This window comes from Aquila chrysaetos, chromosome 4 (assembly GCF_900496995.4).
Source record: "Aquila chrysaetos chrysaetos chromosome 4, bAquChr1.4, whole genome shotgun sequence".
Taxonomy (NCBI): Eukaryota; Metazoa; Chordata; class Aves; order Accipitriformes; family Accipitridae; genus Aquila; species Aquila chrysaetos.
The window spans coordinates 42696266-42709505 of record NC_044007.1 but is presented as its reverse complement, the minus strand read 5'-3'; the positions used below and the strand labels follow the sequence as shown (position 1 = coordinate 42709505).

General features: G+C 42.2%; 1 protein-coding gene across 1 annotated transcript; it reads right to left on the bottom strand.

Annotated features, from left to right (window-relative positions):
* Nucleotides 1-10166: 10166 nt before the first annotated feature.
* On the bottom strand, nucleotides 10167-13013 carry MOS (MOS proto-oncogene, serine/threonine kinase). The gene has a single exon (XM_030012034.2). The coding sequence runs from the start codon at nucleotides 11214-11216 to the stop codon at nucleotides 10167-10169; it is 1050 nt and encodes a 349-aa protein (XP_029867894.1). The 5' UTR covers nucleotides 11217-13013.
* Between the last annotated feature and the right edge of the window lie 227 nt (nucleotides 13014-13240).

Here is a 13240-nt window from a genome sequence, read left to right as displayed (position 1 = left end):
GTCTATTAAACTTGTCTTTCACCTAAATATACAGCAGAAGTTCCTACTTTACTTGTAATGAAAACAGGGCTTGTACGTGTCCTTTCACACCAGTTTATAAAATATCGTTATTATAAATATGGAATATGGTTTGGTTAGTCTCCCAGGAAATAATATAAAATAGAAAAGTCTTTTTCCCCTGCAACAATTACTTAAAAGTTCTAAGAGCAACTATATGTAGCTGCACATGATTGCACTTCCAACATTCCTACCTCCATGCGCAGTGAAAACTCTAGCAACAGGCTTTCCAGACACAGATCAAGGGGAGCAGTATTGTCTACTGGTTTAAAACTGAGGAAAAGACAGTATTAGCACTTAAGAGGGTTGTGGTCAAGCATTCAATTTTGAGGCAAATAAAATTAATTATTGTGGTATACATAGAAAGTGATTTTGAGTATGGTAGCCCTGTCCCCTGAAAAAATTTCAAGAAACATTAATACTTGTAATTTTTTCAGCAGTATGTGATCTCATGTTTTTAAGTACAAAATACATATATTACAATATAATATTTCAATAATTATGACTGCTGGAAAATATTTCTGAGAGCACCCAGCAGGTACTTTGTTCCATCAATGGCCCCCTTCCCGCACCCTTGCAGCAGGTCTATTTCCTTTTTGAGAGTCCCTTACATGTTCCGAGAAAGAACTGCTTGTCAGACACTCTTGTGAAATGTTCCTGATGTGAGGTAGAGCCAATCACTCTTAAAATCTTGTGTATATAAAAGAAGTTTCTTTTCCAATGAAGAATCCACCATTACTTGTGTACTAGTATACATTGCCAAATCATTTGTATTAGTATGGCACCAACTAATTGTCATAATTAGCATGTAGTGCAATCATCAAGAAAAGAAAGAGAAAACCTCACAGACAGTTTGGGGGCTGGTAATGGTTTGCAGAGCATTTAAAATTAGCCAGTTTTTCATTTTGATGGGTTGGGTTTTTGGGGGGCTGGGGATGGGAGTGAGGGGAAGGCTATGCTTCTTTCAACTAAACAAGAGACTGCTATGACCTGGTGGTAGTGGGTGACGTCTCTGAACTGAATCAGTGGCCTCATCTGATTTTAAGCACTAGTTGAAGACCTTAGTTTAAGTCATACGGAGTCCTGACAGTCCAGTGGGCAGGTAGCTCTAGCATACAACACAGAAATTCACGTACCAGCATGAACTTATTTTTCAATGACAGCTTCACTGATTGAAAGCCTTGTAGCAAATAGGTTCATTTTTGGGGGTGTCTCCCCTCTCCTTGATTCTGGCTTGTCTCATTGCCTCCTCCAGCCACCTCCCTTGTCTCCCTGTGCAAATGGCTCTTTCGTACTACCCTTGCTATGATTTGTCAGGTAGTGCTCATTTTTATGGTTAGGACGCTTTTCAAAATGCTCTTTGCAATTCAATACACAACTTTTAAAATGAACTATGGAAGCATGAAAACATTCTAAAAAAATTTAAATGAATTTATTTCCTCTGAAAGTCAGCTGTTGACAGGAATGATTAATTAAATTTTAAGAATATCGTTTTTCTCCCCTTTAAATTAGAGAATATCTAATAGCAATCATTTCATTCCCAAAAGCTATACAAGGATTGAGAACTTTAAGGGAGGTCTGGAGAAGTTCTGTCACTTTCTATACAAAGAGAAATTCAGGTGACATTCATCTACTGGCATGTCAGTGCAATGATACGTTCCTTCAAAAGCTTTTTGTGTGGCCTTTGTGTTATCTGCAGACCATTTTAATGGAACTGTTAGATAAGAGAGAAACAAGGATGTGGCCAAAGTATATGGTATCTCTCTAAATGTACTGTATTATATAATATATACTATTAACTATCATTAAAAAAAAAATCCAGCCTCCCCAGCCTATCAGTTCCCTTATTTACAGTCAGCTTATTTACTCTCTCTGTTCAGGTGCAACTTCCTATACTTGTCTCTGGGGCCAGCTTCACTTGTGCCATATCTGAATCAAAACTCTTTTACCATTTTTGAAGTAAGTGGTTGAGAAAAATACATGGCTTGAAAATAAAACTGGTTTTCCTTCCGCCCTTCTGGGGGGAGTAACTTAAAAAGAGCTGGACATTTACGTTTCCAATTTGCAGCCTACTTTGCTCTTTGTAGCCTGGCACATGTGCAGTAGAATATTTATTAAGTTATGAATTACCCTATTATCCCAGGTGCCCTGCAAAGGCAAATGCAATCACCTCCCTGCTCTGCTGAACACTCAGGCTATTGAACTTCAGGCTGGGTAGGGAGCGAAACTCAGCCTCGTGCTCAGAGAAGTCCAGGGGCGGATGGTGCCTCTACTGTCAAATTGTCCCATGGCATCCTTAGCTCAGGGCAGACTGGGATAGATGCCAATATGCTTTTTTTGTTCCATTTTCCTTCTTTAACTGGTTTTAAGGCTTTTCATTTGACAGACAGACAAATATTTGGCAGCTGGGTTAACTGAAGCATAGAAAGAGGCTCTTTGAGCACTGCATTAAGGTATTTGCAGCAGATAAATGCCTAAAATGAAGTATAAGTAAAATGTTCAAAGTACAGTTAATTTTAAAAATAACCATTCATTTTCTACCCCTATTTTCATCTTTGTTCTAGTGGGTGAATTTATAAACACAGATGCTAATGCTGCAAAAATTGATACACAAGTCTAATACTAAGCATCCACTTAAGTCCGATTGAATTTACAAATATTTGTGGTATATTCTGTAAAACATTTTTGTTGTTGTTTTGTATTCTTTGCTGCAGATATATCTTACCACAGAATACAGAAGCAACCCATACATCTTCCCACTTAATCTTCATGCTTCCTATCCTACCTTCTGTATTAAGGATGTGACCACCTCCAAGTTATATAGTATTTTTATCATTTGAAGATAGTGTTGTTCCATCTTTCTTTCTGGGTTGAGATAAAGCATGATACCAAAAAAAAAAGGAAGAAAAAAAGAAAAATAATACGAAGTAAGTGAGCACAGAAGAAGCCTCCAGGGAAAGAGAAGCAAACAACAGAACAAGCCCGGAGTAGTGTTACAGAGGCTCCTGGCTGATGGGAAGCCAGAAGCTATGTCAAAGAGAAACAGATAACTATTCCCTGCTAATTATCAAATATGTTTAACTGTAATATTCCCACTTACCCCACCCCCAAATAAAGAAAGTAGCATCAGAATTGTAGCTTATGCTTACGTTTTTTAAAAAACTGATTATGAAATGTCTGTTGATGTTTCTATTTGGGAACCAAAGACACTAAACCTTCAGTAATAGCTATAGTTAAGTGAAGAGTAATACAGAACGATAAAATTACACTTCCATGCATTTTCTTTTCCTTCTTTCTTATTCTTCCTAGAAACTGTTTATTACAATTGCATACTTCCCATGCTTCTAGCCGTCTTTTCTTGTCTTTCTTATAATCACTTGACTGCTAAAGTAATTGTTGCACTTCACAGAACTCAAGAGAGCACGTGGAAATTGCCTTTCATCGTGAAGAAAAGCAGGAAAAAATTTAATTTTGACCTAAAACTATTTCAGTGCTAACTAGTATTGGCTCTTGTTTGGGAATTCAGTTTGAATTAGATAAAATTACATAAAATCTCTTTCTTAACTGCATCCTGTCAAGTTTTGCCCATGTGCCCATTTGAGGGAAAAGAGGGGACACGAGTGGGAGGTTGGGGGTGGTGGATGCCATTAGTTACAAAAAAAGAAAAAAAGGCCAAAATTAGAACTTTAAATTCATGCTTTCCCTTAGTAGACAATGCTATCTGTATAACCAAGAAAGCACAAAATATAACACCCTCATATGGTTAATGTGTCCAGAGCTACTGCTACTGATGACTAGACATGAGAATGCAAGCACTTTACAGTATCTTCTTTACATGTATTTTCTGAAATTAGTAAATGCAGCCAGATTCAGAAGTTAGGTACTGGGAGATTGATGAGAACTAGCTGAAGTTTCCATGCAGGCTGTGGTTACCCCAGACTGCTATGAGGAAGGAGCTAACCCACCCAGTTTTGAATAGTTAGCTCTCAGTGCTGCAGAGGTGGAAGTTTGAAAGGCAGCTTGTGCTACTTATGAACAGAGAACATAAAACAAAACCAAAAAAACAGCTCACCCTGAGAAAATGGCCACTGTGACATGGCATCCCAGGGTCCCAGAAATGGCACTTAAGTTGCTGCTATAAAAAAACCAAACCTAAATACAAGAATAGTTTAGTTTCCAAGGAAAATAATTATATCAAGCTGTGGAACTTGGAACTTGTTGATGGTAAGACATAAGAGATCTGACATTTACCAGATGGGACAAATGAGGCTTTATTCCCTCCTAAGAGCACAGTCAAGATGCATGGTCACTCTTACTTGAGGAGGTCCAGCCTGTTCTTAGCATCAGGTAACGCGTGCCCTGAATAGAGCATACCTGCTGGCAGAGGGCTGGAGGGCACAGCCCAAAGCCATATTACAATACCACTGTGCCCAGACTTACACTGATGCTGCATCATCTACATCTGTGCAATACTGGATCCCATACTTCCAAATTTGCTAGACCCTACAGAGCCAACCAGGACATGAATGCTAGTTCAGCCTTTCAAACTCATCATGCTTTTATATATATCCTGCCAAGGCATTTAGTCCACAAAAAGAAAAAGTGATGTCCCTTTTTATATTTGGTTGGCTGGATGATTGGGGCAGCCATACAAAGGATCCTCAGGACTGGCTTCACAAGTGTTTCATGTTTAGAAAGCATAGCAAGATATTGATAAACTAAATTACCTGGTTGTAGCACTTTCTCCAGGCCTTCAATAAATCTTCTGTTTAGGCTGATCAAGCTGCTGGTGATCAGTTCCAGGAATGAAGAGAATAAATAAACTAGGTACGAGTAGCCCTTAAGGTTTATTCTGACTTACAACCATAGTTTGCTAACCATCTGGAACTGTGCTGCATACATATGTATGGGGAAAGAGAGATAAGGAACAAAACCAGCTTCTAGAAAGACTTAGAGAAAAAAATGGATGAACAGAATCCCATAAGAGTTATAACACAATTGTCTGCAACTGCTCTGCTAGCATCATGTGTCTTCTGCTAACATTTTATATGGAGGTATGCAAGTGTGACAAAGTTAAAGAGCAATGTGCAGCTACACTCATTAGCTTTTATGCCAGCTTTAGAAGCAAGAAGGCATCTTTTAAAAACCTGAAGCTGTGTCCAGATGAAGAAAACAGAAAGGATAAAACTCTGGTGGATTAAATATAAAAATAGATGGAAAAAAGGAACTAACGTAAGTTAGTAGTTAAAGGAACTAACATAAACCCCATAATTTATAATTTTCAGAATATCAAGAACAAGAAATCTCTCAAGCTTCTCTGGTAGATCTACTGATGTCAGGTTCTTAAAAGAAAGAAACAAAAACCCCAAACCAAACCAAAAAAAACCCCTAATCATTGAAACCTGATTCCCCCCCAAGACAACAAAGCCATTGCAAAGAATCAAAGTGTGTTCCTTGCACGTGTGTTGTCCCTGGAGGAAACTCAAAATAGGCTGATACTAGAAACATTTTTGTAGGAAAACTTAGGAGCTGTCTGAAATTCAAGCATCTATAAATGTTATTATAATCGCAGAACTTTTGTGGTTGGAAGGGACCTCTGGAGGTTGTCTAGTCCAACTCCCTGTTCAGAGCAGGGTCAACTAGAGCAGCTTGTTCAGTACCATGTCCAGTTGGGTTCTGAATATCTCCAAGGATGAAGACTCCCCAACCTCTCTGGGCAACCTATTCGAGTGTTTGACCATCCTCACAGTAAAAATGTTTTCTCTTGCATTTAAATGGAGTTTCCTGTCCTTGAGTTTGTGTCCATTGCATCTTGTCCTGTCACTGGGCACCACTGAGAAGAGACTGGCTCCATCTTTACTGCCTCCCGTCAGTATTTATACAAACCGATAAGATCCCCCTGAGCCTTCTCTTTCCAGGCTGAACAGTCCCATCCATCTCTCAACCTCTCCTCACATCCAGAGGTTCCAATGCCCTGATCAGCTTAGTGGCCCTTCACTGCACTCCTGGTCCAGTACATCCATGACTTTCTTGTTCCGGCAGAGTGCTGAGCTGGCCACAGCACTCCAGATGTGTTTCACCAGGGCTGAGTGAGAAGAGGGGAATCATCTCTTCTGGCAACGCTCTGGAAGAGCTGGCAACACCCTTTGTAGCGCACCCCTGGATGCTGTTGGCTGCCTTTGCCGCACAGGCACATTGCTGGCTCATGTTCAACTTGGTGGCTGCCAGGAGCTGCAGGTCCTCTCCTGCCAAGCTGCTTTCCAGCTGGTCAGCCCCCCGCCTGTACTGGTGCACAGGGTTATCCTCCACCTGGTGCCGGACTTTGCAGTTCCCTGCGTTGATTCCCATCAGCAGATTTCTCCAGCTTGGTAAACTCCTCTGGAATACCAGCACAAGCATCTGAGGTATTGACCACTCCATCCAATTCTGTATCAACTGCAGACTTGCCAAGGGTGCACTCTGTCCCATCATCCAGGCCATTAATGGACATGTTAACCTGTACTGGTCCCAGTATTGATCTCTGGGGTACACCACTAGTGACTGGTCTCCCGCTGGACTTCATGCCACTGATCACAACCCTTTGAGCCCAGCAGCTGAGCTAGTTTTCAGTTTTCACTATCTAGCCTGTAATTCATCAGTTTCTCTATAAGGATGTAATGGGAAACAGTGCCAAAAGCCTCACTAAGGTCAAGATAAGCAACAGCCACTGCTCTCCCTTCACCCAGCAGCCAGTAATCTCATCGCAGAAGGCTCCCAGGTTGGTCAAGCATGATTTCCCCTTCATAAATCCATGCTGACTACTCCAAATCACCTTTTTGTCCTTCATATGTTTGGCAATGGTTTCCAGAATTATTTGTTCCACCACTTTCCCAGGGATTTAGGTGAGGTTGACTGGCTTGTAGTTTTCCAGATCCTCCTTTTTGGCCATCTTGCAGATAGGAGTTAGATTTACTTTCTGCCAGTCCTCAGGAATCTCTCCTGGCCACCACGATGTTCCAAAGATAATCAAGAGTGGCCTCACAATGACATCAGCGAGCTTGGTCAGCATTTGTGAGTGCATCCCATCAGATCCCATAAACTTGTGTATGTCTTGCTTGTTTGAATGTTCCCTAACCTGGGCCTTCTCTACCAATGGTAAGTCTTCCTTGCTCCAGACTTCTCATTGGTCTCTCAACTCTTGCATGTTTATTTTTTGTGTTTCAGTTTAATCAGGAGGGCAATCCTTGAAAATCAACCAGGTATCCCGGGCCTCTTCTCTCTCCAGGACCATATCCCATGGAAGTCTTTAAGAAATAACTTTCCTAATTACATGATTGACATCTGTACAAGATACATTAGCAGATACTGTATTAAAGGAATTAACAAACACATAGATGATTTGTTCAGAATGAGCCCATATTGCTTTGGTTGGAAGGATTGCATCGGAATTCTTTAGGAGCACTGGCAGCATGCAGATAAGGAGCTGGTCGATATGTTCCCTTTGGGTTTCCAAAGGTATTTGAAAAATCCCTCACTGCAAACTTTTTAAAGGTACTAAGCAACCATGTTTAGGAGAGAAAATCCTGGGCTGGATAAGTCAAAAGATAGGAGCAGAGGGTAAAAGTAAATTGTCAGTTCTCTCAACTACAGAAAGTGCCCACCGGTGTTTCACAGGGTCCTGTGCTGCTCAGCACATCCATAAGTGAAGTGCGAGAGGGTGAGCCATAAGATAAACAAATTTGCTGATGGTGGAGCTATTTAGGACATTGAGTGCAAGGGCCAGCTACAAACTGGCAGAAGGAAATTCAAGGTAGATTGATGTAGTGAGGCAAACAGGCAAAATAATGCTCATCACATAGAACCATGGATTCTGAGCTATCAAGCCTGAGATGTTTCTTGATTAGTATTAACTCAAAGCTCATTAGCAATCAAAAAGCAGCAAATCAAATCTTAGAAGTTACTAAAAAAATAGAGAACAACATTATGACAGCAGATTATGATGTACCTACATCTTGAGTGCTGTGCAGAGTTCTCACTCCCTCTCAAAAGAGAATCCAGTAAAATTGACAGAGACATCTGCAGAGCTGATTATGCTTCAAGAGTAGGTCTTGGCCATTCAGTATTCTTCTGTCAAGTATAACAGAGAATTTGAAGGGTGCTTGATTTTTCACAGAGACTCAAGTGCACTTATTGATGCTAAAGTATCATTAAGCACAAAATATCAAGTTTCTAGTGGTTTAAGCAACAAGCTACCTAGATTGGCAAAACAAATACAACACATAAGCATCTAGCAACTACTAAAAAACTTTAATTCCATTTTTTATTATATTCTTTTGAAGACTGGAGAAACATCTTTATGTAAGGCTTGATGTTAAGGTGAGGCATGCCAATGGCTTTATCCGACATTTTATCTTACATGCCCTCAGCCAATCATTTTAAAAGGTAACTGGCTTATGATAACTTTTCTAAGATATTTCTTGTTTACTAAAAGAAGTTATGCAACATGAAAAAAACATAAGTTCTGGTCTTATAGCATAATTATTTTGACAGAGAGAACACAGGAAATGTATTCCAGAATTACCTCAGGTTTTTTTATTCCAGCCAGCATTTTACAGTTCCACTTAAGGGGCAAGAAATAGTTAAGCTTAGATATGCTTTATAAACCATTAATTTCAATGATCAACCCAAATACCATAAAGACCTACAGAATCATCTCAAATTCACATAGTTGCTCATTTCCAGGATTTCACGGGGCTAAGAACAGATGTGTGTCAGAAATCAGGAAACTGGCTCAATTCCTTTGGGATTTTTCTTCCAGAATGGAAGCAAGGGGGAGGAACGGGAAAGAAGAAAAACAATTTGACTGAAACATCACTCTTTCTCCTGTCTGAAAAAGAAGCTGAGTCTTTGAGCAGAATGGCACTATCAATTACAGTAGTCGGATCTTCATAGCTCCAGATAAGGGTTGAGATCTCGACAGATCTATAATTACCAGTTCTGATAAATCAGGGATCAGAGCTCTCTGTCTTCAGCATTGCCTACAGCACTTCCTTTCCCAGACACATTACAACCAGATAGGAAAGACAGTAGATAAGACATAAGCAGCCCAGCGGATAGTTGAACAGTGTGTGCTTTGAGCACCAGCAGAGTATCATTATTACTGCTTCAAGCAATCTTCCTTTTCAGTACTTCCAGTATCTTGTCTAATACTGACCCATGCATTGCAAATGGCGAGTAATCCCCCCCTTACCTTGATTTATGAGGGTTTTGTATCTATACATCTACCTTCACATTTTCCCTATTATTTTTTTTTTTAAACTCCCCCTGTACCTCCAAAACCTGGGATCTTTCTACTCCACACAAGATACTCTTATAATACTTCATATACTAAACTTTACAGTATACCAATTAGCAAGTTGCAACTAACACACCTGGTAGCATGGAGATCTTCTAAAAGCACAGGTTGTTAATGTATCTTCTTACTCTTAATAGCCTTACACTGACAAAAAGGTTCCTTATTTCAATGGTGACATTGGGTAGTTCACATTTTCCATTTCAGAAACAGCATACTTACTGAAATTAAGTACATCTAAGAACAAGAAAACCCCCCCACTAACACTCCGTATTTATTTTTCTACATTCATTGATTTGTGATGCGTACTCATTCCTTGGTAAATGAAGAGGAAAAGCTCAAATGCACAAACCTAGCTAGTGTAAAAAAAACTACTCGCATCTGACATTTTAGAAATACCAAAAGGTATTATGTACAAAGAACCCTCCAAAAGCAGCCCTTTTTTTGTACTTCACTTACTTGAAAACAAGTATTTTTCTCCACATCGCATTCCCCAGTTTCTCCCTGAGCAAGGCAGCACACAACCAGAAAAAGTCGTATTTGCCAACGTCTTGATCCTTGCCTCTATCCCCTCCCACACTAAAAACCCACAGTTTTGTTAAATCTCTTTATTTAGAATCTTTTTATAACAAAGCAGTTGGTGGTTTTTTTTTTTTAAGTATAAAAAACAGCAACAAAACCTTTAGATTACACAGGGGCTAAATACATTATGTTGAGAGGAAAGGCGGAGGGGAAGAAAAGTTGACAATAAAAGAGATGGTGAGAGTCCCGACTTTTCCTAGAGGCTCGCCCTGAGGGCCCTGAGGCTGGGAAGCAGCTGGGCTGCGCTCAGGCGCTCCTCTACGTTAGCCTTCCAGCAGCAGCTAATAATGCTCTGGAGCCTCCGGCCCACCGGCGACTCGTGGAAAACGGCAGCAGCCAGCGAAGGGCGTAAGTTATAGGCTACCACAGCATAGAGCACGTACTGCCGCTCACCCAGGTAGGGCTGCTCTCGCATGACGATTTGCCAGAGGGTGACAGCAAAGGAGTAGATGTCTGCTTTGGCAGTGACCCTCTCCCCCTTGAGGAGCTCGGGGGCACGGTGCGTGTACGTGCCCCCTTGCTGGCAAACGTGGGGGCTCTGGGACAAGCCCTCCTCCAGTTTGTGAGAGCACCCAAAGTCCCCGATCTTGCACACTCCCTGCTCAGTGATGAAGACGTTTGCAGGCTTCAGGTCCAAGTGCACGATGCCCTGCGAGTGAAGAAAGGCTAAGCCGGTCACAATGTCACAAGAATAGCACACGGTCTCTTCCATGCTCAGGGCCTTCCTTCCGCATCCTCCTTCGTCATCCTCGCCCTGTCTCCACACATCGCCGGTGCCATAAATTACATGGTGCAGGGTGATGTGGCCCACGTACTCCATAATGATGGTGCCCAGGCTGTTCTGGCTGGCTGGGGCACACGTGCTGGCAGCCACCACACGTACCACGTTATCGTGCTGTAGCCGGGCTACGTTCAGCTCAGCCCAGAAGCTCTGTCGTGACGCCAGCCGGTTTTTGCTGCTCTTCTTCACCTGCTTCACAGCCACAGTGGTACCACGGTAGGTGGCTTTGTAGACCGAACCGAAGCCCCCGGAGCCTAGGGGCTGCAGGAGGCAGAGCTGATCCCAGTCGATACAGCACCAGGCCAGGCGTGGAGGCAAGCGGCGAGTCCTGACTGAAGGAGCTCCCCCTAAGAAGTTTTTGCTGTCTTTGCCAGGGATAACTAAGGGGCTGCTGCAGGGTCGCAAATCTGCAGAGGGGGAAAACTCCAAAGGAAGAAAACAATTAAGAGGAATGGGTGATGGCATAATAAGATGGAGAAAACAGGCAGTTACTAAGACAGAAGACTGGAAAGTTTCCCTGACAGAAAGGACTCTACAGTGGCTTCCAAAGCCTTTTATCCTCTATTCACCATTCTCCCTTCCGCCCCCAAATGAACTGCATCTGTCACAACTAGCTGAACCCAATCAGGCTCACCTGGAAACATTCTGCTCCAACCCTGCAGTAAATCTTCAGAAAGTCAAGGCAAATGGATTTAAAGCTAAAAAGATATTAACTCATGTATTTCACACAATTTCTAATCTCAAGAGAAAAGAAAGATGTTCTGCCCATTGAATGCCTCTAGCAAAATACCTCAGGACTAGATAAAGCAGTGATTGGTAAATGCATTTCACCATGGCTCTAGGCAGGAGTGATCATCATCAGATGCATTAAAGAGCTCAAAGTCATTGTCGGAGGAAGCAGCTGAAATGGTGAGTGCTAGCATTTGATGAGGCTATAGCAGGCATAACTACATATAGAAGTGTGTTTGTAGAAACCTGCCACTTAAACATGACTGGGACAAGGGGACTGGTTTGGCTGCTCAACTCTGCCCATGCAGGACAGCAACCTTAATAGCAGCATAAAGACAACTGATTGCTCTGTATCATCCATTGGATATAGTAACTAGAATTATACATAAATATTTGGTCATCTTCCCATCACACCCCATGCAGTTACCACAGGTGTGTGTTTTATTTCTGGATCCTCCTTAGTAAACTTACTGCTAAATTTACAGAGCTGTTTTGGCAGAAGTCAAACGTAATTTTGCCTTGCTGGTCCCAGTGTTTTTTCAGAAAGGCTTCTGCTGTTTTGAACCTTCTTTCACATATTCACAGCGCTCATGCTAACTGCCTTAGTGTTTGGTACCTGCTGTACTGCCCATGCATCAAAGCACCCTTACAGGACCTATACAGCTAAGTGTTTTTGAATATTCCAGTAAGTATCTTTCTGTACATGTTGACAAATATCTTGGAAAGCTTGATGCCCATTTCCCACCTCCTCACCCTTCAGAACCTTCCTCTGGATGTCAGCTTTGCCAATACAGATCCTGCCATGGGACTTCAAAGATTGGTGGTGCCTGTTTCTCCAGAGTTTACTTCTGGGCAGCATTGGCTCCGCAGGCAGTTCCTGCAGAGTTTTCCTGGTGTTTTCTGTTCTTTTTGTTTTGCTTCTCTGGATGAGTAAGATGCAGCACAGATGCACTGAGGGAGGTTTCAGGGGTGCTCAGAACATGTGCTAGCAGAACTGGAGTGTTTTCCACCTTGAGACCGGCTCGGTTGTTCACCTCAACAGACATATCCGATGTCCCAAAGATATCTTCTGACCCTGCTTGATCTCTAGATCAGTTCAAAGGCATCACTCTGTAGCAAATCAGTGATGGAGATGTTCCCTGGTACTGAGACTTAGGACTACCAGGAGAAATTTGTCATCACAATTCACAGGGAAGCAAACTTGGACCAGAGGTGAATGAGAATGGGGAATTCGGGTTACCTGCCAGTGTGGAACAGATAGGCTGGGGAAGAACTAGATAAATAGGTGCTAATACGCATTATAGGAGTCGTTAACGAGTGAGAGTGCAAAGAGTTAGGGATGCCAGGGAGCCTCTCAATGGCCCTGGGTGGGACAGTCCCTGCAGATGGGACTGCCTGACAACACCAGGCTCCTCTTTCCTTGCCCCTCCCAGAAGGCACTCGAATAGTACAAGAGGCCCCTGGACTCCTCCGGTGCTATCACCCCCTGTGAGCTTTCTGTTGTGAAGCACAAGCCAGCCGGGTACCACCCTGCTGCTGCCCCCTCCTCGGGGCAGCTCTCCGGCTTGAGGCACTGATCAGCATCAGTTACGCAGGGATGCTTTGGCAGGGGGTGGGGGAAGCCCAAAGGAGCTTTAGGGTAGTTTTTAATATGCAGTGAGGTAAGTCATAGAGACAACACGTGTTTTACGCTCCTTTTCTGAGCAGCACTGTGATTTTATGCTTGTATGCAAAAGTCTTCACTTCCAATTTTGGCAGAG

Coding starts and splice junctions, on each gene's coding strand:
- MOS (XM_030012034.2), bottom strand. CDS start 11,216: ATGCCATCACCCATTCCTCTTAATTGTTTTCTTCCTTTGGAGTTTTCC.